The sequence below is a fragment of the Ambystoma mexicanum genome, chromosome 13 (assembly GCF_040938575.1).
Source record: "Ambystoma mexicanum isolate Mex_15411 chromosome 13, UKY_AmexF1_1, whole genome shotgun sequence".
NCBI classification, from domain to species: domain Eukaryota; kingdom Metazoa; phylum Chordata; class Amphibia; order Caudata; family Ambystomatidae; genus Ambystoma; species Ambystoma mexicanum.
In genome coordinates this window covers 407,067,243-407,093,877 of record NC_090938.1, presented here as the reverse complement: position 1 = coordinate 407,093,877, position 26,635 = coordinate 407,067,243, and the positions used below count along the sequence as shown (strand labels likewise).

The 26,635-nt window shown below is 45.7% G+C and overlaps 1 protein-coding gene across 2 annotated transcripts in view; it reads left to right on the top strand.

The window, feature by feature from the left end:
* Positions 1-26,635, top strand: part of DCAF11 (DDB1 and CUL4 associated factor 11) — a 631,260-nt gene that overhangs the window by 73,352 nt on the left and 531,273 nt on the right. For both annotated transcript variants that reach the window (XM_069634008.1, XM_069634009.1), the window contains exons 2-3: positions 239-363; positions 8,749-8,867. In XM_069634008.1, coding sequence (XP_069490109.1) covers positions 239-363; positions 8,749-8,867 — 244 coding nt within the window. The remainder of the gene's footprint in view (positions 1-238; positions 364-8,748; positions 8,868-26,635) is intronic.

Here is a 26,635-nt window from a genome sequence, read left to right as displayed (position 1 = left end):
TTTCCTTCAACAGTCTTAGTTGACCCCGCCTCACAGGTATTTTCTTGAACGGAGGGTAGGAACATTGTCATATGCTATCCTGTCAGTACATTCTGTAGCATGTAAGTCACAGGCATAACTAACCCATCTGTTGTCTCTCCCCTCTGATCCTTTCTCCCTTGACCGCTATCTCTTTTCCTCTTCCCGGTTTTCTCTCCCTCCATTCCACGTCCCTTTTATCCTGTTTGTTTTTCCTCAGAGGTGAAGTAAGACTGGTGCAGGGTGGAGGAGCTGCCAGCCTGCAGCTAGTTCAGGCTCTCTCAGACTCGGATGATGATGATAGTGCATGGGAGGGCCGGCTTGGAGACCGCTACACCCCGCCAGGTAAGTCTGTGGCATGAGAGAAGCTGAGAGGGATGAGATGGAAGTAGCAAAGTGTTTTGGGTATTGGGATGCTTCTACCTAGCAAGTGAGTCTGGGGTTGTACTTACTTGAATTCTTGCTTTCACAACTAGGTAAGGTATGGGTAAACCAACTGGAAGTGGTTGGAAGCTTTCCAGAACAATCCCTCAGCACCCTGGTACATTTGGGCTGCAGAGAACCTGAAATCGGTAGCGAGAAAGACCGTAGATGCATCCTCTGCATTAGTTGGCTTGATGACAACAATACTTTAATGGCCAATGGTTCAATCTGGACATGGATGTCCATAATTAAAACGGGGGGGTCTGGGAAACTCTCTACCAGCACAAACACAGCTCATTGACTTTTTCTTGGGTTGATGGCCCCTGGGAGAGTCTCAACCAAGTCTTTAGCTCACTGTTCTTTTCACAGAGAAGAAATATCCCCACATATCAGTCTTTGTCCTGCCCAGGGGAAGTCCAGCACCGAAATGCTAGGCAATTCTCCTCTGAACAAGAGTACCACAGCAGCCCCATACATGTGTTTCAACCTTGTTGGGCATCATCAGTGAGGTGAAGCTGTGTCTCTCTAAGAGCAGTGAACAAGGGGTCCACGTCTGGAGTCCCCTGGTAACTTAGAGTGAGACCCAAAGTTACTTGGTATGCAAAACAGAGGGGGTGGGAGGGTTCTGGGAACTGGTTGAGACTCCATCAAGGGCTATCCACCCAAGAACAAGTCAATGGGCTGTGTTCGTGCTTGTAGAGAGTTTCCCAGCCCCCCCCCCCGTATTGAAGTCCATAATTAGCTGAGTGAATTGCCAGCAACAACTAAAAGCCTAACATTGTTTCCTAAAGTTAATCTGGGATAATTTCTAGATCGCTTACCCGTTTTTCACTGTAAGTTTGATCAAATCCTGCAAATAAAACTGATGAGATATTTTACTTCTGTTCTATTATAGGCTTGCTTTGTTTAACTTTATAACTTTTATTCAGTGGGGTCTCCGTTATGTGTCCAACTGAACCAGATAGGGCGGGTCTTACAGCATGAACTATATTCTGTAATGTGTTGTAAGCATGCAGTTCGTTCTTGTGTGCATTTGAAGCAGCTCCTTTTGTTGTTGTTTATTTTTAAGGTGTTGCGCGTGTGTTCTGAAGAAATAATTGAAGGATTGTTTGAACAGTCCTTTTGGGGTGAAAAATGCCCTTTCATCTTTTGCAGATTCATGGAGTTGCAATGTGTAAGGGCTCCTTGTGAAATGGTGGTCATGCCCCATGAATGAGCTGATCCAGTCTTTCTCATTTATTTCGCTCTCATTTGGTATTTGGAGAATTAGTGCTCTAAAACCACCCGTTCGTGTTTCTTTTTCTTCAATTTCTGCCTAAAGTGAATGCTACTCTTCCCAGAAAACCCTAAAATTCCCAGAACAGAGGGAATTTCACGTCCATTTGTTAAGCCACAGTTCCATGTATTGTTTTGCCCCTTAATTAGTCTTAACTTTCTTTAACTCCTAGAAATTTACCATTGGGCTGGCTTCCATGTCTTTTCGATGGATTTTTTTACCGAAACAATCCCTATATATATATATATATATATATATATATATATATATATATATATATATATTTTTTTTTTTTTTTGAGTTTTTTCGATGGAAGATGGAATATTTTCTGTAAAAATTCCATTGAAAAAACGGTCTGTAGTTTTTTACACAAATTTATATGGGCATGCTGCATAGATTCACATGCTGTAAGGCTTCTCCATGCTGGTGAGCCAGCTCTACCCTTTGGCCAGTCCCCATCTTCAAGTGGCCAAAGAGGATACTTGGGGAAGCTCATTTCCCTGTGTGTTTTTTTTTTTTTTTTAAACTGTTTATTTTTGCAACAGAGCAGAGTGAAAACATTACAAATACAATCAGCACATGGCAATCAGACCCCAACATTTCCCGCCAGACTCCACCCTCCCCTCCTATGCTTCTTCTTCCCCTCGACCTGTCGCTGCTCCTTCCAGAATTCTGGATGGTTTTGGGTTCAAGTGGGATTGTCTTCTGGGGGATGTCTGCGAATGTGGTCACGCATTGGGACCGGAAAAGTTGCACCTTCGGGCACGTCCGCACATATGGTAAAAGGTACCTGGCTGTCCACATTATCTCCAGCAGGCAGGGCTCAAGGCCTGATTTATGTGGTGGAACTGTGGGGGGGGGGGGGGCAGTACCACCTCAGTAGGAGTTTGTATCCGCATTCTTGGTTTGTGATGCAGGGGGACGCTGAGTGTGTTCGTGTCCAAATATCCACCCAGTTCTGATCAGTTAGCGGGTGCCCCAGATCTGCCTCCCATTGGGCCATTGCTCGGGTTCTGGAGCTGAGAAAGTCTCCTGCGAAGCGTTTATATAAAGCCGAGATTCTTCCCCGGGTCGGGAGGTCTTGCAGTGTTAATTCGAGAGGTGTTGGCATGCGCGTTGCTGCTTGCCGGGTTTGAGGGTGAGAGCACCAGTGTCGAAGTCACCATATAGGTGAACCTGTCTTTTTCTTTCAGCCGAAAGGACTCTACATCGAACAGTTGGCCCAGTGATTCTAAGCCTCCGCTTATTCAAATCTTGAAGTTGTCGGGATTGGTTCCGGGGGTAAAAGAGGGGTTCATTAAGACCGGGGAGAAGGGGCTAAGGCCCTTCGGGATCTTTTGCTGCCGCCGCCGCGCCCAGTCTCATGCTTTTAACGTGTGTTTGGTGGAGGGTAAGAGTATGTCTGTGCTTTGTTGGAGATGGGGTGGGGTGTGCGGGAGAAACCCGAGGAAGAGGGAGCCGGGATTGTTCTATCTCCACCCATCGGGGGCGCCCCGAGGACATTAGCCAGGTGTGAACGTGGGATATCTGGGCCGCTATTTGATACTTCTGAAGGTCGGGTACTCCTAGTCCACCCAGGCAAGCATTTCCCAGCATTGTTCTCAGGGGATTCAGGCCTTTTTCCCCCTCCAGATGAATTGGAGCAATTTCCTCTGGAGTCCCTGAAGGGCGGTCGGGGAAGTGTTACGAGGAGAGCGGAGCAAGCATACAGAAAACTAGGCAGAAGATTCATCTTGCTCGCTGTGATGTGTCCCATCAGGGAGATTTCCTGTGTTGCCCACCTCTTCAGGTCTTTTTCTAGTTTGCGGAAGAGTGGGGGGAAGTTTGCTTGGTAAACCGCTTTAGGGTCCGCCGGGATCTGAACTCCCAGGTAGGGGATGGCGTCTTTGCTCCATTGAACGGGGCATAGTGAGGCGAGGGCCTCCCGATCGCCTGATGATAGGCCAGACCCCAGGGCTACTGACTTGTGTTAGTTAACCGAGAAGCCTGTGACTTTTCCATAATTATCTATTTCTGTCATGGCGTTGCGCAGGGAGCAAGCGGGTTCCATAAGCGTGAGCAGGACGTCGTCTGCATAAAGGGCTATTTTATGTTGGGTGAGTCCGATTTGCAGGTCTTTGATGTTGCGGTTGGCTCTGATCCTCTGGGCGAGTGGTTCCATCACCATGGCGAAGAGTAAAGGGGAGAGCGGGCATCCCTGCCTGGTCCCACAGCCGAGCGGTATTGGGGTAGAAAGGGCTCCATTGATTCGAAAGAGGGTCTTCGGAGCTTGATAATTCGCTAGGACCATCCTCTGGAACATGAGTCCGATGTGGAAGGCTTCCAGGGTTTGGCTCATATAGGTCCAGTCCACCCTGTCGAACGCTTAGACGGCGTCTAGGGCCACCAAGACTAGTTTCTGTGATTTCCGGGTTGTGAGGTCAATTAAGTTCAGGGCTCTGCGGACATTATCTCCCGTTGATCTATTGACGATGAAGTCTGCTTGGTCTGGGTGGATTATCTCAGGTAAGATGGCTGAAAGGCAGTTGGCCAGGACTTTCAAATAAATGTTAGCGTCAATGTTCATCAAGGCGATGGGTCTCTGAGGCAGGGTCTTTCGGGTCTTTTCCCGGTTTAGGCACCAAGATTGTGATAGATTCTGCCATTGAGGGATTGACCATGCCTGAGTCCATGATGGAGTTAAAGAGGGTGACCAGAGTGGTCACCAGTTGCAGTCGGAAGATTTTGTAAAATTTGGCAGATAACCCGTCAGGCCCTGGGGCCTGTGTTCTGAGGGTTTTAATAACTTCCTCAACTTCCTCGTTTGTAATAGGTGCGTCAAGATTTGTTCGGGCTGTCTCCTCCAAGTGGGGTAGCGTCGCCTTTTGTAGGTATTCCCTCTGTTTGCTCCGGTCCCTGGCCGTGGGGGACAGCACCTGGCCCTGGTGGTCCGCCGCCAACTGTTGTTTCTCTCGCTCCACGTAGTGGAACCGACTTTGGGCGTCCCGTAGCCCGGTGATGGTATTGGTCTCGCCTTAGCTAGTTTGCTCACCAACAGTTTATTCGCTTTATTTGTGGCGTAGTAAAATTGCTTCACTTTAACCAGGAGGTGGGCTGTGTGTTCGGTGTAGTGTGCCTCGATTTTGTTCCGGGCAGTGCGGATTGCCCGTGTGTGTTCAGGGACCATCCCTTCAGCTTGTGCGTTTTTTCCTCTTCTTGGAGCTCCTTTTCCAGGGAGAAGTGGGTTTGGCTTCCAGCTTTGTGATATGCAGCTCCTTGGGCGATGAGTTCCCCCCGAATTACCGCTTTCCTGGCATCCCATGTGTTTGCCGGAGAGGTGTCTTCATTGCGGTTTTCCTTAAAGAAGTTACTATATCGTAGAGGCAATTGCATCTCTTAGGGGCATGTCGTTTAGGATTGGGTCAAATAGGGCCCAGCAGTGCGGCGGAGGGGGTGTACCCTGGTGGGCTCGGACTTCCAGGGTTACTGGTGCGTGATCCGATAGAGTCTGTGTTCCAATTGAGATTTCATTGGTGTAAGCCAAGGTTTGCAGGGAGGTTAGGAGAAGGTCCATTCTAGAGAAAGTTCTCTGGACGTATGTGTAAAATGAAAAGTCCCTTTCTGTAGGATGGAGCACCCTCCAGGCGTCCACCATCTCCAGGGTCCTGAAGAGGCGCAGAATTCCCAGGGCCGTGTTAAGATCTGTTTAGGAGGAAGGGTGTGACTTGTCTTTCATGGGGTCCGGGACTCCATTGAAGTCGCCTCCAATCACCTTCAACCCTTCTGAGAAGACTGAGAGGGTCGTGCCCAGCGAGTCATAGAAGGCCGTCTGGCCCACATTAGGAGTGTAGGCGGAGACCAGCGTGTAGAGTTGGCCCAGTAGGAGGCACTTGATTGCCACGTAGCGACCCTCTGGATCTACTTTGGAGTCTAGGATCTGCGGGTCCAGGCCCCTTCTGAAGATGATCGTCGTCCCTCCTTTTTTGGTCCCATCCGAGGCCAGGAACTGCATTGGGAACTCTTTGGATCTAAGGCAGCCAAAGTCCCCCGGAAGCAGATGGGTCTCCTGTAGCAAGGCTACGCCCGTGTCTTCGTCATGAAGTCGCTGGATGATCGACTTGCGTTTAGCCGGGGAGTTCAGGCCCTTGACGATAAGGGAGACAAATCGAAGCGTTCGAGAGCCCGTGGGGTCTACTGTGGCGGAGGGAGGGGAATTAGCCGCCATTATAGGGGAGTAGCAGCTCTGGTCACTCGGTCTCTGAATTTTTAAACAGAGCCTCCAACGGAAGGACCCCAACTTGTGCAACCTGGGGGGTGGGCCCGGGGTTTCAGGAACATACCCCCCTCGGCCAATATGGCCAAAGCCATGCACTCCGCCAACGTGGCGGAGCATGGCAACTGGATGAAAGTCATTCCAAGGACTCATTGGTGGTCTGTCCCTTGAAAATGGGCATGGACCGTGGGGTGCCCGTCGACAGGCTCATTTTTAGAAGCTGAGGAGTTGGTGCTTTCGGGAGGGCAATTCGGGGGTTCCGGAGGATCTGGGGAGAGTGAAGGTTCGTCGTAGGCATGTGGGGGGCATGCCGGTGGTCATTTTCTTTTTCCGTATCTCGGGACTCGGGACCAGGAGGTCCCCTTGGCTTTTGCTGGGAAGGCTGGGGGTTCACCATTGTTGTCAGATTCTGAGCGCGTTGGGGCACCCTCCGGGGCACCTGAGTGTAGTATTTTTCTCAGCGTCTTCCAGATGGGAAATTCTATGGAGGGATCCGTTATAGGTGAACTGAAGGGCTGTAGGGAAGAGCCATCTGTATCAGATCTGGTGGTTTTGGAGGAAAAGGGAGAGTGGGCGGAGGGCTTTTCTTTTCTTTAGGGTGAGTAGTGAGAGGTCCTGATAAATCTGAAGAGGGGACACCTGGAACGACAGTTCGTCTCATGTGTGGCTTATCTCTGAGATGGCATCCTTGGTTGTAAAGAAGTGCACCCTGGTTATCACATCAGGGGGGGGGGTGAGTCTGTTGTCACACCCCCAACCCCCATCGAGGGCGCATCCTGTGGGTGCTGTCTAGTAGGAGCATTGGTTTGTCTAGGTGGGGGAGGAGGGCTTGAAAAAAGTTCCCCACATATTCGGGGAGATCCGGGATCGAGGCTGGGACACCCCGGATTCAGAAATTATTACGACAGGCCCTGTTTTCTAGGTTCTCCTGCTTAAACTCAAGAAACTCGCACCTATTTTGCAGGGACTGGATTGAGTGATGGATTTGCTCCATCGATGTTGATTGGTCCTGAGAGCGATCTTCAATTTCCCCTATGCGCTGTTCCATTTCTGTAACCCTTTGGTTAGTATGTTCAAGTTTCGTGTGAGTTCCGTCATGCAGGATCTGAACTCGGTTTTAATGTCTGCCATGAAGGCCTGGAGGCCTTCCTTGGTCGGTAGAGATTCTTTATTGTCCGCAGTCCTTTGTAGGGCTATTTTGAGGGGGTATCAGTTTTTTTGGCTTTGTCGGTTGCCTGTCCCGCCCCCCCCCCCACCGCCGGTGCAGGTCTCGTAGGCTCCGCTGAGGATCTCCGCGTGCCCCTTCCAGAGTGATCAGCTGGCCTCCTAGCTCCGCTGGGTGGGCAGGGGCGCCCCAGGAATAGGGTGACACTATGCCGCTCGTGGCGTGCGGCACAAGATGAAGGCAGGTTGGATTCTAAGTGGGGGTGGGAGGCTCGCTGCCCAAGCTCCTTCTGCTGGTGAAGTGCCTGTTCAGGGCTGCTGGGTGGGCCAGGGCGTCCCAGGTGAGGGTAAGGAGGGCCTCCAGGCCTTGGGGGTGTCCCGAGGACGTGCCAGATTGGCTTGGTCCCCTGATAGAGGCCACACTCCAAGGCGGCCACCCGCTTATGTGCCTCTGCGGCTCGGGGGGGGGGGGGGGAGGGGGCGTCTGGTCCGCTTCTGTAGGTTTGCGCCGAGGCCCGGTGAGGTAGGCAGGGGGAGGGGAAGAGGAGGCGGAGAACGCAACGTGAGCCCTCTCGAGTGCCTGGCTCCCCGGCCTCAGCGATGCCACGGGGAGGGGCTGAGGAGTGCGGCTCCGGGTCCGGCGTCGGCTGCAGGAGGGAGCCGCGGGATCAAGCTGGAGGCAGCGTGGGGGGGGGCCTCAGGATGGACAGGGCGGGGGGGGGCCTCCAGGATGGACAGCGCCAGGGCGCCGCAGGCCACAATTTAGGCAGGGGGCTCCTCCCCAGTCCTTCACGAACGGGGTCTCCAGCAGGGCCTCGGTCCTCTCTGTTTCCGGGGACCGTGTCCGTGCGTGTCCCTAGCCGCCATCTTGGTCCTCCTTGGCTGCCGGTGCGTGAAATCGCCGGTTGAAATTAGGGGTTCCCCAGGCACTATGAACCCTCTGCTTTGGCCCCCGAGGTCTCCGGGTGCTCCCCTCGTCTGGGGTGAAGAGGGTAGGCTGAAATGTGGTGCCAAACTTCAGTTATCTTACATTGCCGACTGGCCAGGCACAGAGGCTTTTAGAGGAGCAGCCGCGGCATCAGCGCTCCAAGCCACGCCCCATCCCTGTTGCTTTTTTAATGCTGCAACATACAGGACCTTTGGTAAGTACCCGTAAAGTGATGGATATGGACTTTTTTTTAGGTCATCTCACTCCTTTCTGAAGTTAGGCAGGGACCCGAGCTGCAGAATAAGTGAACATCTGATCTGCCGTAGCAATAAATGTACACTCCCCAGGTGACTCGAGCAAAGGCGAGAAACACATTCCTAAATAATCTAACCCTGGGCTCACTCACTCTTGTGTACTGGGACTAATAGTCTAGGATCTATTTACTGATCCTTCTTAGTAATTGTCATGTAGAACGTTTGTAGAAGTTTATAGTTGGATCAGTGGAAAGGGATGGGTTTTTGCACTGCATGCTCTGGTGTTCCAGGGCCGAAGTTATCCACTGGTATAGGCAATACTCTATGGTCCTCTTGCATGAGTAATATCTTTGAGTGTGCTTAGTCATCTACGAATCAGTTTTTGAAGTGAGAAATGGTTGAACAGCAATGATTGTCTTTTCTATCCCCTCAGTGGATTCTACCCCAGACACGATGCTGCTAGACCAGAGTGAGATTAAAACCCAAGTGCTTCTGGCTGCTGGGAAGCTTGGGTGTGGGCCCAACTTCAGCATCCCCCGCCTCCTACTTCAGGTATGTCTTTGTTATAGTTTCTGTTCCTATATTAGCTGTTTGTACGTTTTTTTTTTGCGAGTTCTTTCGGTCTCGCACCCTCTCTGTTTCTCTATTCCTTTTTATTCTGTCATCGACTGCTCCTCTGTTTCCAAATTCTGCAAGTGTGGTATTCAGTTGAGACTGGTTAACAGTAAAATTGAACAGTCTAGTGCGGTGTCAGAACATTCTATACATATGGGCAGCACTGTTGGCATCAAAATACTGTATAGTATGATTACCCCCACTGCATATAGCAGTGAATGTCCATGGAGCACTGTCTGCTATCCAGATATGGCTGTCAGTGTTACCTTTTTGTGCATGTGTGTGGGTGGCAGGGCCTCAATATGTGTAGTCTCCAGTACGGTGAGCCTTTGCATGGTGGCTGATCGTTTGGCCACCTTGCTGTGCACCTGGAAGCAGGTCCCGGCTTAGGTTGCATGCAGTATGCACGTTTTTCTTCCAAAAATGTTTACAGCAGTGACATTGTATTAATCTTTGTGTTTTAATGCTTGAGTGGCACAAAACAGGTTGATTTAGGGGTCAGGAACATAAGTTCAGTTTCTACTGCTACAAATACACCAATCCAATCAAGGAAAAACCTCAAGGCGAGACAAGACAAATGAAAATTTGCCTGCTCAACACACGCTCTCTCAACAAGCATGCACAAGATGTACACAATTTATTATAGAGGAAGACATTGATATAGCCTGCATCACAGAAACATGGTTGCAGGATCCTGTAGGACCAACATGCGCCACAGCAGTTCCAGAGGGCTATGTGATACATCATAAAGAAAGGGTGTGATACATCATAAAGAAAGGGTGACTTGCATGGTGGGAACTGGGGGGGGGGCAGTTGCCATAATCACCAGACTCATTCAAATGTTTCCAGCAACCACCTCAAGTGATGGCTGCGTAATACTCCATCTCAAATAGACCCCAACAGACAACCACTGCTTGAACATCATCCTCTTATGTAGACCACCATCCCTGATTTCGGAGTTTAATGAAGATTTAACACAGCAATTAAACTCCTTGATGGGCCCTAACACTGCAACACTGGTCTTGGGGGACTTTAACAGATGGTACAGGAACTCCAAGGATAAAGACGCCATCCACTTAGAGAAAAACCTTAACATCGGCTTTAGAGTTAGAAACACAGAGCCTACCATGGAAAATGGTAACCAACTCGACTGGGTAATCACCAACAATTTGGAGACGAGTGACTTTCAAACCAAACCATGTGTTTGGTCAGACACATAAATAGACCTACGAGAAATGACAAGGGTGAGCGGAGCTGAGAGCCGAGGCTTGAGCCAGTCTGCAGCCTATCCTCTTCACTGTGTCAGGAAGTGCCTATAACTGACCAAACACACCGCAGAGCTGAGAGCCGAGGTTAGAGTCAGTTGCAGCAGTCCGCTGCAGACGCGAAGTAAGAGCGCGATGGTGCCAGAAGTGAGACCTCCGCCGTCCGTTGGAAAAACCATCCAGACCTTTACCTCTGAGGACATCTCGCAAAATAAACATGAGAAGAGCGAGGCGCCTTTGAAAACGAAACCATCGCTGAGCAAAGGAACCAGCGAAGCCACGTTTCAAGAAAGCCTTGGGGATGCAGTGGCCGCCAACATGGAAGCGCCCCGGGCGCCTAGAGCCAAGAACCAATCGAGGCCGTCATCATCTGCATTACCTGCATTATGGGCACCAGCGAGCGTCCTGCGGAAGCTTCACTCCCCCCCCTCCCCTCCAACGTCGCTGGCGGGGGAGGCCCATCACAGCCGGAGGTCCGGAGATGGAGTGGGAGCACAGGCGGAGATGGAGACCAGCGCCCGCAAGGAGGTGAACGAGCTCAAGGAGTTCAGCGCCGTGGAAGAACCCGCGGTCGAAGCAACAGGGCCATCTCCCACTCCCATCTCCGCTGCCGGGGGCATCCCGCCAACCGTCTTGGAGAAAAGTGGTTCCGATGCTAGGGCTGTTGGAGGACGGCCCTCCCCGGGATCAAAGCGGAACCTCGGCAGTGGGGAGAGTCGGAACGATGGGACGGCAGGAGTCGTTCCAGCGGAGTTAAGGAGTGAAGGCAGCACCGCCAATCTGGCATCCCTGCCGGCACCCATGCTGGTGGGGAAGGAAAAGGAACCTACATGGGATGGGAAATCAACCCGCCCACCCTGCAACAAATTAACCACAGCAGAGGGGCAGGCAACCTCTGAAGAGAGTCCACACTCGTTGGACCAGGGGGAAGAAGGGCAGCAAAAGAAGAAAATAAGCGGCAAACTTGTAGAGCATAGGACAAGTCCGCAGTCGCAAAACAAAATAAAAGAAAAGGCAACAATTATGCCTTTACAGTCGACCAACACCATGGAGTTCACGCAGAAACCAATTAAAATCAAGGCAATGATTCACTCTGCCAACAAATCCCAAGCCCCAACTTCGAATAACAGGACTAACAGGACTAACAGGACTAATAGGACTAATAGGGCCAGAGTAGCTGCTGTGGAGAAAAACCTGGAAAAAGACAAGAAAGAAACCGTTGAGATCTACACAAGTGAATCCATGTCAGAAAGAGAGACTGACAATGTCTTTGAAGATGGAGGAAAAAATTCAGAAGATAACACAGCTATCGAACTAGAGGACTCTAACGAGGAAACAGAGGGAGAGCAACTAACGCTGGCAGCGAATCAACAAAGAAAGGAAAGAACTAAAACAAAAAAGGGACAAAAACCAACAAAGATCACGACGAATCAACCAAACAAATTGTCGACCAAGGACCGGAAAGACAGGAGTAGGGATGAAGTAAATGTGATAAAGGAGAGGTACTGTGCCCAGAAACCTACCTTCTCCACACCTATCCTGCCCATTAAAGGCCTTTTTCACCGAACAATATAAACTAAAGTTAACGGCGGAGACACAGGTTTCGGATGCAGAGATGCTTGAAGTGGCACAAGAAAACCCGCCGGGGTTAAAACTAAGGAAAATGGACTCAATTCAGACCTCAAAGGTAACACCGGAGGAAGAAGAGATCCAACACGCAGGAAATTTGAACAAAAGCACTATGTGTGAAAACAAAACCCCTCCAATGGAAAAGGGGGAGCAACCGACCCCCGGCCTAACAGAAAAGGGCACTGCCCCGAAAGCCACAGTGTCAAAGGACACACACCTATAGTGAATAAAAAGGTGGCGCAGACGACCCAAGCCGACATAAAAGAAAGTGCAGCGGAGGCAAGGAGGGACCCGACATGGCCTAGCCAACCACTGGAGGAAATCCAAAGGTGGGACAGTTCGGCGGGGGCTAAAGAGCATTGACTCGCATGGACTAAGCCCCACTTGGCCACTGGTCTTCTAACTATAATGGTGCCGGAAACAAGAGAGCAACTGAAGAGCTAGGCAAAAGGTATTACATCAAATCATCATTTTCTTTTATTGTAAATTGTGATTAAAAAATCATTTTAAACATCTTTAATGCATTTTTATAAAAAACATCCTATATAGCAGACATTCATACATTCATTCAACTAATGCAACTCTAAAACTAGTACATTTTAAAACATTTTGTGGAAATGTGAGACAAATGCCATTATTTAGATAAAAGTTATACTTTCAAAAAGACAATTAATATTGTCAAAAGAGCATTCGATTACACAAGTACAATTTCTATATAAAGAGAATGTAAAAAACACTTCCAGTGCTTTGAAAATTAATGGTTCACTCCAGACAAAAAATATCAACTATTGGTGCCCAGACTGTTAATGCCAATACAAATACGTCGTCTTAATCACACAGGCTTCTTGGTAAATAGTTTCGACTTAGATGGTTATCTATGCCTTCATCAGGATAGGGATGAACCTAAACAACATTTCTAAAAGAAAAACAGAATAAATGATACAATTAAAATTATTGTTAAAAAATGCCTAAATGCCTTAATTCACTCAGTTGCTCTCTATGAATAAACATAGTCCAAAATAAGGGGGGAGGACAAATTGAGTCATACTCTAAACCCAAACCAAAATGTGGCTAAATGAAGGGAGTAAGTTCCGATTCATTTGTACACTGCTAACTAAAGGGCAGCGCATATCCCAAAGGCCTCACATAGCGTCCAGCCCTACATCTCTCTCAAAAGGAATAGAAGATAGAGAATTCAAGAGGAAAGAACAATCATTTCCCAATTGTGGAACACTATAATAGCGTACCACTATGTTTTCCCCAAATCTAACACCCTGCTCCCGTCCATGTCTTCATTTGGAAATTCAGTCAAATAAAATCATACCTGAAGACCATTAACGAAATGGTTGAATGGTCTTTGCTTAGCCCGCTTCTCATCTATATTAGACATGCTGGGTCAGACACGAGTTAGCGTCATTGAGTGACACACTCCAGAGATATCATGGACATGAATAATCCCTAGAACGCAAAAGATACAATTCCTCTATAGCCAATGTATCATCATTTTACTTCGAAATTGTTTGATATGGGGCGAAAATCGCCGCAGAAAAATAGCCACAGAAATTACCTCAGTATCAAATGGGTGAATCTCCTTGGCTTTGTTTAAATGGATTACAGGCGCCGTCTATCTCTTTTTATAGCCGACTTCATCGAAATAGAAAAAGAAGCACAATCTATATCTGTTAACAGAAGTGAGGCAGTATGTAAATCTAAGTGCCCTATTCTTCTGAATAACAGCTTTAAATGTAAACACGGAGCCAAAAGAGTATATCAGTCTTAATGACCTTTCCTTCCAAGTGACGACTCTAAATGGAAAGAGTAAAAGAAAAAGTGAAAGGGGGAAACTTCATACCCAATGTGTAGAATTCAACTCTCCAAATGTCTTCTGTGCACGCAATTGGGAGAATAAATGAGCAACAAGTGCCGCCCCCTCTGTGTAGCTTTTCCTGTTCCGCATGCATAACCGCTTCTGAAAAAGAAATGAAATCAAGCGTGTAACGCTGATGTTACGAGGAAGGTGCGAAAACAAACGTTTAGTGCTGAGGCTAAATAAAGCATGCAGCACTAGGGTAAAAATGGGGAGAAAAGTGTTACAGCTGCTAGCAAACCACTTACCTCGCACAAACGACCGTAGCCCGCAATGAGTCTGTCAGGTTTCCGTCCCCTATTCAGACTATTTTCCCTTATTCAAGTTTCTTTCCCATTATTTCTCTTTTATTATCCTTTTTAGATTAGCCTTGTGTGGGTGGGAAGTTTTCTATTGTAGTTGGTTTGGCCTTAACTTCCTGTTTCAGAATCCTGGTTCTGACCCAAGGCAAAATGGAGTTTCACAGTGACAGCTCTGATTGGTTGGAAAACACTGCTGAACAACAATGAACTTTCTAAACTGTCACTCTTTGCCTTTCATCATCTAAACCCCAGCTGAGAGGACGTGTTTAGTGGCTGCTCCTGCTTTAGACTTGGGCCTGGTGGATTTTATTCCTTCAGGCGTTAGCAGTTGAGCGGCTACTTTCTTGGGGGTTTCAGGAGAAGCTATCAGCTGTCAGGAATTCGTTTTGAAGACAGGAAACTCTGAAGATCCTTAAGAAATTGTGCTGGAGATAAGTGACTTTGTTTTAAACTGCAGCTCTGTTTATCTTAATGACATTTAAGTGAGAACTCGTAAAATTTAACCTTTTGAATTTATATTTTTTGAACTTTTGCGCGAGCGAGTGTTTTTCAGCGCGTGTGATTCGTAGCGCAAGAATCGTCTCGCCGCGTGAGAACTCTATAGCGCGTGTGTTTTCTTAGCGCGTGTGCTTCCAAGCTCGAGGATCTGTTTGCCGCGTGAGAACTCTATAGAGCGTGAGTTTTTCGTAGCGCGTGTGCTTCCAAGTGCGAGGATCTGTTTGCCGCGTGAGAACTCTATAGCGCGTGTGTTTTTCTTAGCGCGTGTGCTTCCAAGCGCGAGGATCTGTTTGCCGCGTGAGAACTCTATAGAGCGTGAGTTTTTCGTAGCGCGTGTGCTTCCAAGTGCGAGGATCTGTTTGCCGCGTGAGAACTCTATAGCGCGTGTGTTTTTCTTAGCGCGTGTGCTTCCAAGCGCGAGGATCTGTTTGCCGCGTGAGAACTTTATAGCGCGTGTGTTTTCAAGCGCATGTGCTTCAGCGCGAGAACTCAATTGCGCGTGTGGTTTCCTGCGCGTGTGTTTTAACGCGTGTACTCGACCGCGTGTGAACTCTTTTGCGCGTGAATTCTGTTTCGCGTGTTTTTACAAGCGCTTGTGTTTTTCTGCGCGTGGACTTTCCTTACAGTGCGCGTGTTCTTTAACGCAGGAAGTTTTAAACGTGCAAATCTTCTTAATTGAGATTATCCGTGTGTGTGTTTTGCACGTGTTTCTTCAAGAATTCACAAACTTTATTGAATTGTAAAAAGTTTGAAAACAAAAGAAAAGTTTGAAAGAAAAAGAAAGAAAAGATAAAGACTATTTAACTGGACAACAAGTGAATTTTTGGAAAAAAGGCAGAGCAAAACCTTCCAGGTTAGCTCTAATTAAGAAGTTGCTGTGAATTTCAAGAGTCTCAAGTAAGAGAGATTTTCAGCTTCTTTACAAGCTTCTCTAAGAAATTTCAAGAGAAGAACCAGGTATGATTCTTAATTATTAGTTAAGGATTTAAAGTCTTTCCACTCTTAAGGTTGAGTAAGTAATAAAAGGATTTGTATCTGCTTTTCTTATATCCTCTGCAGGTTCAGCTTTGGTTAGCCTTGACGCAGTCAGCCTGGTGTTGTTTTGTTATCCACTTCCCCCTTTCCCTTTGGGGTGTAGTTTGCAGAGCTGAATTGAAACCTAGTTCTGAGAATTACATTTCAGGGGGATTGTCGGGGGTTCAGCAGCTTCCGCGGACACAGGACCTCTCAGCCTGACAGAATAAAAGGCAAATAATTTTGTCCGCCCGAGCGGTCATGAACCCCGACGAATCCATGGAGGCGTTAGGATCTTTGATCAGGGAGTTACGGGAGGAGTTGAAAATATCTCGGGATGAAAATGCATTACTTAGTCAAAAGGTGGATGACTTGAGTGTTAAAGTAACACAAATTCAACAGAGGGGAGAAAGGAGAGAGGATGAGGTTTCAGGGGGTGCTGGTTCTCCACCTGAGTTAGAAAGGCAAGGTGGAGATCAATTACCACAAATACAACAGGCCCCTCCAGTGGCAGAAGGGGTAAGGAGTTTAATTATGCCAGTTCCTTTGGCGCCTCCAGAACGTTATCATGGGGACCCCAAGACGTTTAGGGTGTTTTTGACGCAATGTGAATTACATTTTATGAGTAGACCAGAATTATTTCCCTCGGATGCATCTAAGATAACTTTTATGTTGTCCTATCTTTCTGGAGAGGCATCTGCTTGGGCAGGGTTGTTGGTGAGTCAAAAGAGTTCGGTCTTAGGAAATTACACCAGTTTTTTAGAGATATTCCGAAAGATGTTTGATAGAAGACAGTTATCTCTGGAAGTGGATGGTGAACTTTTAGAACTCAAACAAGGTAATAGAGACTTGATTGCTTATATAACACAATTTAAGTCCCTTGTGTTAGAAAGCAAGTGGCCCGAGGATAAACGTGCCTCGTTGTTTTATCGGGGCCTTAGAGATGAGTTAAAGGATGCATTGTCTGGAGTGGTTGAACGCCCTACTACTTGTGAAGGTCTGATTGATTTGGTTATTCAATTGGACTTTCGTTTGAGTGAAAGGAAGGCAGAGAGGCGTCATTGTCAGAGTGACGTAAAGTCTCTAGTTAGAGTGGATAGATCTAAAGTAGAGAGTAGATCCAAAGGGAATAATCCACCTCCCAGGGTCCGAGGTCCTTTAACTGTGGAAGACAAGGCTAGCAGGAGAGATAACAATCTGTGTTTATATAGTGGAAGAGGTGGGCACTTTTTAGGGAACTGTCCTTACACTCCCAAGAATACTTCTACTTCAGCGGTCAAGGTACAACAGATCGCCAATACTGTGCGGACAGCGGTTCCCCATATAACCGTAAATGTATCCTTGTTCTTTGGGTTGGAGTGTAAGGGAAATGGTTCCGTTATGCTTGACTCAGGTGCCACCGGGAATTTCATGGATTGGGGTCTGGCAAAATCTTTGGGAATTCCAATTCTTCAGAAAGAGGTTGTAGAGCAGGCTAGGGCTGTTGATGGTACGTCTCTATCTTCTGGTCCTATTACTCACAGAACTGGGTCTTTAACATTGGAGTTATCAGGAGGTCGCAGAGAGATAATTTTGTTCGAGTTAATTGATGCTCCTTTGTTAAAGATTATTTTGGGTATGCCTTGGCTTACTCTTCATAATCCTCTGATTGATTGGAGTGCTAGGACAATTGACATGCAGTCAGATTTCTGTAAAGAGAATTGCTTTTCAGGAAGTCTCTTCGAGGAAGATGTTAAACAAAGTAATTCAGTGTCTAGTTTTCTGGCTGAGACTGGAATTGGATGTCATGATGTGGGAGCTGTAGTGGGTCAACTTCCCCAGTGTTACAAAGATTTTTGGGACGTATTTGATGAGAAAGTGGCAGGAGAATTACCACCGCTTAGGCCCTTTGATTGTAAAATTGAGCTGGAGACAGGAACAATTTTGCCTAGTAGTAGAGTATATGCTCTTACAGAGAAAGAGAATGATTATTTAAAAGAATATTTGACGGAAAACTTGGCCAAAGGGTTTATTCGTCACTCTAAGTCACCGGCGGCCTCTCCTTTATTTTTTGTACCAAAACCGGATGGAACGCTTCGAACTTGCATAGATTATCGAGCAGTTAACAAAGTCACTGTTAAGAACCGGTATCCTCTTCCTCTCATCTCGGAAATGCTTAATCAAATACAAGGAGCAAATATTTTCTCTAAATTAGATTTGAGAGGAGCTTACCATCTTGTGCGTGTGCAGGAAGGGGACGAATGGAAGACAGCGTTTAAGACCAGGTTTGGGCTGTTTGAATACCAAGTTATGCCATTCGGTTTATGTAATGCTCCAGCGGCTTTCCAATTTTTTATTGATGAGGTTTTTAGAGAATACCTGGATATTTTTATGGTCGTGTATATCAATGATATTTTGATTTTCTCTTCTGACCTGGATCAACATCAGAAACATGTTCGCTTAGTCTTACAAAAGCTGCGAGAAAACCATTTGTTTGCCAAATTGGAAAAAAGTTAATTCCATACAGATTCTGTGGAGTTTTTAGGTTTTATAATTTCACCTAAGGTTTTAGAAATGAATCCTAAAAAAGTTCAAGCAGTTTTTGAATGGCCCTCTCCTACTAAGGTTAAGGAAATACAAAGTTTCTTAGGGTTTGCCAATTTTTATAGGAGATTTATCGAAGGTTTTTCTCGGCTGGTTGCTCCTATAACGAGACTTTTGAAAAAAGGAGTGAAATTTGACTGGGACCTTGAAGCAGAAAAAGCTTTTCAAGAATTAAAACAAAAATTTAGTTCTAGTCCAATTCTAATTCATCCAGACCTCTCTAAACCTTTTTTTGTGGAGGCGGACGCTTCAAATTTAGCGTTAGGGGCGGTGCTTTCTCAAAGGAATGAAACTACTGGTCAACTACATCCAGTGGCATTCTTTTCTAGGAAGTTTTCTGCTGCTGAAGTGAACTATACAATTGCAGATCGTGAACTACTAGCAATAAAGTCCGCTTTTGAAGAATGGAGGCATTTCCTGAAAGGGGCAAGACATATGGTAACGGTTCTTACTGATCATCGAAATTTATTGTTTTTAAAATCTGCAAGAACCTTGTCTCCAAGACAACTTCGTTGGTCCTTCTTCTTTGCCGATTATGATTTAGTTGTGACTTTTAAGCCCGGAAGTCAGAACAAAAAAGCTGATGCCTTATCCTGCCAATTTCCTGGTAGTGAGGAGAGAGAGATTCTGGAGCCAGAACCTCTAATTGCTCTAGAGCGTTTTTTGTTAGCCGGAGCCATTAAAGAAATGGATTTTTTGAACGTAGTTCGCCAGAATATGTCCTTGCAGAAGATGGAGGAGTGGGTGAGACTGGATCCAGCCAGAAGTTTGAAAGACGATCTTCCATTTTTTGATAACAAGCTTTATTTACCTTCTGAAGAGTTAAGAGAAAAGGTTTTGAGAAATTGTCATGAATCCATTTTATCAGGACATCCTGGTTTCAGAAAAACTCTGGAATTGGTTCGAAGGAACTTTTGGTGGGAAAAAATTCGCCAAGACACATTGAACTTTGTAAAAACTTGTGTAGTCTGTGCACAAGCAAAAAGTCAAGTTGGGAAGCCGCATGGTTTATTGGAGCCGTTACCCGTTCCTCCTCGTCCTTGGCACACTATTTCAATGGATTTCATTGTTGATCTCCCTCAAGATAAGGGTTGTACTACCATTCTTGTTGTGGTGGATCTTCTTACTAAAGAAGCGCATTTTTTACCAATGGAGGGAGAGGTTATTGCGGAAAAACTGGCTCATAGTTGTTTGCAAGGTGTGGTTCGACTGCATGGACTCCCAAGTCAAGTTATCTCTGATAGGGGATCTCAATTTATTTCAAAATTTTGGAGGGCCTTCTGTAGGAAACTTGGGGTAGACGTTAGTTTGACTTCTGGGTATCACCCGGAGACTAATGGACAAGTGGAGAGAGTAAATCAAGAATTGGAGAAGTTTTTAAGGTGTTATTTACAAGCTGGAGAGGAATGGGTGGATTTGGTATGGTTGGCAGAATTCTCTTACAACAATTTGGGTAAAGATGCTACTTCTATGTCTCCTTTCTTTTTGGGTCGTGGATTTCATCCTCGCTTTCTGAGTTTTGAGGTGTTGGAGGATTCCGGGAATCCTAGAGTGGAAGATCGTTTGTTGGTAATGAAGAATAACTTGGATAGAGCAAAAAAGGTGCTGGGAGAAAACAAGTTGAAATATAAAAGGTGTGCTGATTTGAGAAGGAAGGCTGGTCCTGAATATAAGGAGGGAGACTTAGTTTGGCTTTCTACCTGGTACCTAAAAATGAAGGGGAAGAATAAATTCAGTCCACGATTTGTAGGCCCATTCGAGGTAGAGAGAATCATCAACCCTGTGGCAGTACGATTGAAATTACCCAAGCATTTGAAGGTACATCCTACTTTCCATGTTAGCCTTTTAAAACCGGTTAGTTCAGGAACTAGATTTAGAACACCACCTTCCCCTGTGATTTTGGAGGATTCATCTGAGGAATTTGTGGTTAAACAAATTTTGGATTCCAGGAAGGTGAGGGGAAGGTTGCAGTATTTGATTGATTGGGAGGGATATGGACCTGAAGAACGATGATGGGAAGAACCTACTATCACGATGACTTGGGGCATGCCCCCCCCCCCCCCCATCGTTGGGCATTTCCCATGTGGCAATTGTTGTCACTGTTCTAGTACTTCAGCCACCTCCACTGTAAATATCCATGGAAGAGACTGGAAACTCAGGCAACACACCACTTGCCTTAGTACCAATGTTATTTACGCCATAATTTGCCCTTGCAGGAAGGCATATATAGGAAAGACCACTAGAGCGGTCAAATTACGAATAGGGGAACATCGCTCGAAGATCAGAACTAAACAACTTAATGCCCCCCTGAGCATGCATTTCTTGGAATTAAACCACAGCCCAGAAGACCTGCAATGGTGGGCTGTAGAAAAAGTGTGCGGCACAGACAAGGCTAATGTGGCGGCACGTCTTTCGCAAAAAGAACAGTGGTGGATATACCACACTAATAGCCTCACGGTAGGCTTGAATCAGCAGGAGGAATGGAGCTAAGTCTAAGAGTATTGTGCTATTAATCCTTTGCATGGCATCAGTACAACTCTGTGTACCTCCTAGACGCTAGCGGTAATGAATAGTCCTCTTTAGACATCTTCAGTCTCATGTTCCCCCATCTATCAGAAATGATGGATCCTTGCATATATTTACGTTGGAATATCTAGAATGGGGTCTCAGGACCCTTACACTGACCTCTTGTGTATTTGATTGTTAAAAATGTGGATACTCTTTACTTATATACTTATTTGCCTCTCAATTCCAGAATTGGGCGACATAATACATATGCTGTGTTGCTTAAATGTGAATGGCTGTAATTTCCCTTTTTTCAAATCATATGAGTGGCGAAGGAGTTTTTTCAAATCTTCTTTTCCTCTCTGATTCGACTCTTCAGCTACTCATGCGGTTTAGTCCTTTTGTTCGAGTGAATCTTGAGGACACACGTATTGGTCCTTTGTTTGTGGTTATGCAACCAAGACCTCTGATCCAAACGAGGGCGTTGGTCCTTTGTTTGTGTCTGTCCTTGATGACACATGCGGTATTGGTATTGGTCCATCGTCTATGTTCATGTTTAAACCGACAAGAGCTCCAACATAAGAGGGACTAGCGCATTTACGCATGGTCTCCTCAGTCTGCTGGGACTCATTGCGGGCTACGGTCGTTTGTGCGAGGTAAGCGGTTTGCTAGCAGCTGTAACACTTTTCTCCCCGTTTTTACCCTAGTGCTGCATGCTTTATTTAGCCTCAGCACTAAACGTTTGTTTTCGCACCTTCCTCGTAACATCAGCGTTACATGCTTGATTTCGTTTCTTTTTCAGAAGCGGTTATGCATGCGGAATAGGAATAGCTACACAGAGGGGGCGGCACTTGTTGCTGATTTATTCTCCCAATTGCGTGCACAGAAGACATTTGGAGAGTTGAATTCTACACATTGGGTATGAATTTTCCCCCTTTCACTTTTTCTTTTACTCTTTCCATTTAGAGTCGTCACTTGGAAGGAAAGGTCATTAAGACTGATATACTCTTTTGGATCCGTGTTTACATTTAAAGCTGTTATTCAGAAGAATAGGGCACTTAGATTTACATACTGCCTCACTTCTGTTTACAGATATAGATTGTGCTTCTTTTTCTATTTCGATGAAGTCGGCTATAAAAAGAGACGGCGCCTGCAATCCATTTAAACAAAGCCAAGGAGATTCACCCATTTGATAGTGAGGTAATTTCTGTGGCTATTTTTCTGCTGCGGTTTTCGCCCCATATCAAACAATTTCAAAGTAAAATTATGATACATTGGCTATAGAGGAATTGTATCTTTTGCATTCTAGGGATTATTCATGTCCATGATATCCCTGGAGTGTGTCACTCAATGACGCTAACTCGTGTCTGACCCAGCATCTCTAATATAGATGCGAAGCGGGCTAAGCAAAGACCATTCAATCATTTCGTTAATGGTCTTCAGGTATGATTTTATTTGACTGAATTTCCAAATGAAGACATGGAGGGAGCGGGGTGTTAGATTTGGGGAAAACATAGTGGTACGCTATTATAGTGTTCCACAATTGGGAAATGATTGTTCTTTCCTCTTGAATGCTCTATCTTCTATTCCTTTTGAGAGCGATGTAGGGCTGTACGCTATGTGAGGCCCTTGGAATATGCGCTGCCCTTTAGTTAGCAGTGTACAAATGAATCGGAACTTACTCCCTTCATTTAGCCACATTTTGGTTTGGGTTTAGAGTATGACTCAATTTGTCCTCCCCCATTATTTTGGACTATTGTTTATTCATAGAGAGCAACTGAGTGAATTTAGGCATTAATTGTATCATTTATTCTGTTTTTCTTTTAGAAATGTTGTTTAGGTTCATCCCTATCCTGATAAAGACATAGATAACCATCTAAGTCGAAACTATTTACCAAGAAGCCTGTGTGACTAAGACGACGTATTTGTATTGGCATTAACAGTCTGGGCACCAATAGTTGATATTTTTTGTCTGGAGTGAACCATTAATTTTCAAAGCACTGGAAGTGTTTTTTACATTCTCTTTATATAGAAATTGTACTTGTGTAATCAAATGCTCTTTTGACAATATTAATTGTCTTTTTGAAAGTATAACTTTTATCTAAATAATGAACTGTTGTTGCATTTGTCTCACATTTCCACAAAAATTTTTAAAATGTACTAGTTTTAGAGTTGCATTAGTTGAATGAATGTATGAATGTCTGCTATATAGGATATTTTTTTACAAAAATGCATTAAAGATGTTTAAAATGATTTTTTATCACAATTTACAATAAAAGAAAATGATGATTTGATGTAATACCTTTTGCCAAGCACTTCAGTTGCTCTCTTGTTTCCGGCACCATTATCTGTTTCATATGTATTGCCTTACCTCGAGGTGTCGATTTCTGAGGTTCCCACCCCTGTTTGTTGGTTCACTGGTCTTCTAACGACACCTCCCTCAAAGTCTGGGAAGGGGGAAGCTTACCGATGGATCAGGACCTAAGTATCTCAATGGGCCGCGCGTCTTTGGGAATTTCCGGCACCTTAAAAAGACCGGAGAAAATACATACCTCCCCAAAAAATTGCCGCTAAAGTGATATAGCCGCAGCCGTACAGAAAGACTCCCCAAACAAGAAGCCGGACATGATGGGAATCATGTCAGCGATGTCCATCGTATTAGCACCATTCTGCAAATTGTACTAAGCCATAGAAGAGGACATCCAAGACAACACAGCAATTCTTACAAACATGATATCAAAAATGTCACATGTAGAAAGTTACATAATGGCCGTGGAGGACCAGAAAAGTATCCATCAAAAAGCTTGGGAAACTAAAATCGAAGCCCTCGAAAGGAAAATTGAAAACATGGAGTTGTTGACCAAAAAACTTTCACCATCTCACTCTGTGCAGTTAGACAACCTATACGAAGCACAACCCCAGAAGGTAACTAGTGAAAGCAAAACACCGGCCAGAACGACAGAGAAAAGTCAAGAGAATCTTTAACCCGAAAGCCATTGGTGGGCCCCACATCGTCAAGGGAGCAACCAATCCTAATACTCAAGAAAACAGGGTCGCATGTAGAAGAGATTCAAATTCTCGATGAAGCAACTCCACATAAGGATATTGTGCTAAGATCACCAAGAACAGTGGAAGACTTCATGACAGACTCGGCTTTAATGAATTTATCACAACATTAGGGGAAAAATCTGTTAGAATTAAAAGAAGATGACACCAAGACCTCCAACGACCCCAAACTAAACGTCCCAAAAAAAAAAACGCCGGAGAACCAATGAAATCCAACAAAGAGAATAATCATTGGGAAAACGGGAACCGGAGTGCGAACGAATCAAAAAAAGGGGACGCCTATCAAAGCAGCCGCGGACTCGGGGAAGAGGACCAACAGACAACCACAAGAGTAAGGTCAAGAGTCAGAGGCAGCCCTGGGCATCAGAACTCAGCAAGAGAAAGGGACAAAAGGGACTCCAAAAGAAACTAACAGACCCGCTTATTTAAGTTGGAGCAATTGGACTCAAAGAATATCTAATTTTAAATCAGCCAACGGGCTTGCAGATAATGAAAAGAGCCAAATCGCTAAGGTGTAAGAACTGAGGACCTCAAGTTGGTAGAACCATACCACAAGGATAAAACAGCCAAAGCATATCTTCATGTAAAAGCAGTGGGAATTACACATATTGACCAGTCGGCATTCAAAGAATTAGCCCTGATGGGCTTCACCTTGAGCGAAATAAACAAGCCGGAAAGAAATGAGCGAGACACAGAAAAGACAAGACCAAGAAAACACGAATCACACTATCATTCCAAAACAGAAGACCTTTATCGCCAAAATCGATGGAAAATCCCAAGGGAGGATGAACCAGCTCGGGGAGGGACCGTGCATGACCAAAGAAATGAAAAACGAAAAATCGATCGGATCAGGAAAGATGAAGTCGAAAAATCTTGGCAAAGACATGCCTCAGAAAGAAATAAGTATGACCAGGAATACAGATCTACAAGAACTAGAAGAAAGGAAGACGAGGAACTCCACCCAAAAGCCGATTTTACTTTAAAAGTCTCTGACCCGAAGGCCACCATAAAGACATCAGACGACACACACCCGAAAGGCCTGTGGGATTGGTTCACATCAACCTGGTCCAAGAAAACTGTTTAATAGCAGCGATCAGGGCCGGTCCTCAAGAAACTCACAGCTACATTGAGCAGAGAGGAGCGGCCCGACAAGGATAATTTCACCCTGGGATCCTGGAATACGAGAGGTCACATGCATTTAACAACGCCGGGAGATGTGAACTTGGGTGCATATGACATACTATGTCTCCAGAAGACATGGCTGCTAGATAAACCCACGCTGGACAGTTTTTCTGTGGAAATTTCTCCAGCGATCAAGGGCCTCTTAGGAAGACCGTCGTCGGGCCTATTAACAGCCATCAAAACAGGCCTTGGACTTGCAGCTCCCCAGAAGTGGAAGGAAAGCTACGAAATGCTGGTGATCCTGACAACATGGTCTCAACTCACCTGGAAGAAACGAGGAGGACGGTTGAACCTTTTAGCAATTATAAATTGCTACTGGAACCCCCAGCAGACGCCCTCAAAAGCATTCTGCTCAATCATGGGTGCAACCATTGACCAACTCTATGAAGAGTTTGAGGAAATTGAAATTATGGTATGTGGAGATTTCAATGCAAATTGTAACGAAGAGCAACTGGGTCCGTCTACTGTCAAACGGAGCCAGGAGCAAGGGGACGCAACCCTGGAACGCGGAAGAGTATGGAGGGAAGTAATCAGCTCAAGAAACCTACAAAACATAGCCAAACTTTTTCTGAAACAAATGAACATCCCTACCTGGGAACGGGGTGCCTCAAAAGCGACTCTAGATTATATATTCATCACAGTCGGCCTCATACCCAATATAGTGAGCTTCAAGGTGCAAAAAACGGCTAACGGTGACCACAACTTACTTACATGTACCTGGCAAGGACGGAGACCAGAAAAAGCAGCCTACCTTGTCACAACTGAAGTAAATTGTCAAAAAACACAGCTATTCCTAACAGAAGCGAACATCTTGAAAATTAAAACATCTTGTGATGAAAAAATTCTATCCAACCGATCAAGTACGGCAAATGAGAGACCGAATTACCTTCCGCTCCTTTTGCCCTACCAGAAACTAGCGGGAGGAAGACGGAGGACACAAGACCAGCCAAACCATACGTACAACAAAGCTCTGGTGGAGCAAAGGAAAATAGGGCGACAATTCAAAAGAAGGGCAAAGAAAACAAACACCAAAGAATACTGGTCATCTTGGCAAAGGGAAAAAAAGATATGGTGGCTGGCGGAAACAACAAAGGGCTGCACAATACCAACAGGATGCGGAAGAAATGATGAAAAGATTGGCAACCAATAAATCTAGCGAATTCTGGTCGCTGATTAAAAAAACAGCAACCCCACAGCGAGCACAACGTTGAGCAATGCAGTGTCAGAAGCCAATTGGATAGAGTACTTCTCAAATGAGTTCGACGAGCCACAGGATTCTCGCGTCGCGACGGAACGCAATATCAACCCGTCTTGGGTGAACATTTCGAATTCAGAAGACATTGAAACAAAAATTAGAAAACTCAGAAAATCCAGAGCTCCTGGCCCGGACGGCTTGACAAATATCAACCTCAAGCAATTCCCGAAAGAGTGGTCAGAGGTGATCGGAAAGATCTTCGGGGAATGTGAAAGAAAACATCAAATTCCCGAGACATGGCAGAAAGCCGTTATTGTCCCGATTTATTAGAAGGGTAGCCGGGAAGACCCTGAAAACTACCGGTCGATCGCACTGCTGGATATTATAGGAAAGATCTTCTCTACTCTTCTACTTGATCATTTCAGAGTTTGGGGAAAAAACTGGCCCGTGCAACGACATTCTGCAAACAGGCTTTCAAAAAAATGGCACCACAGCAATAAACATCCTGATAATCAACATCATGAAAGCAAAAGTAAACAAAGGGGCACCAAAGGTCTACTTAGCTATCGTTGACTTGTCGAAAGGTTTCGACAAGTTAG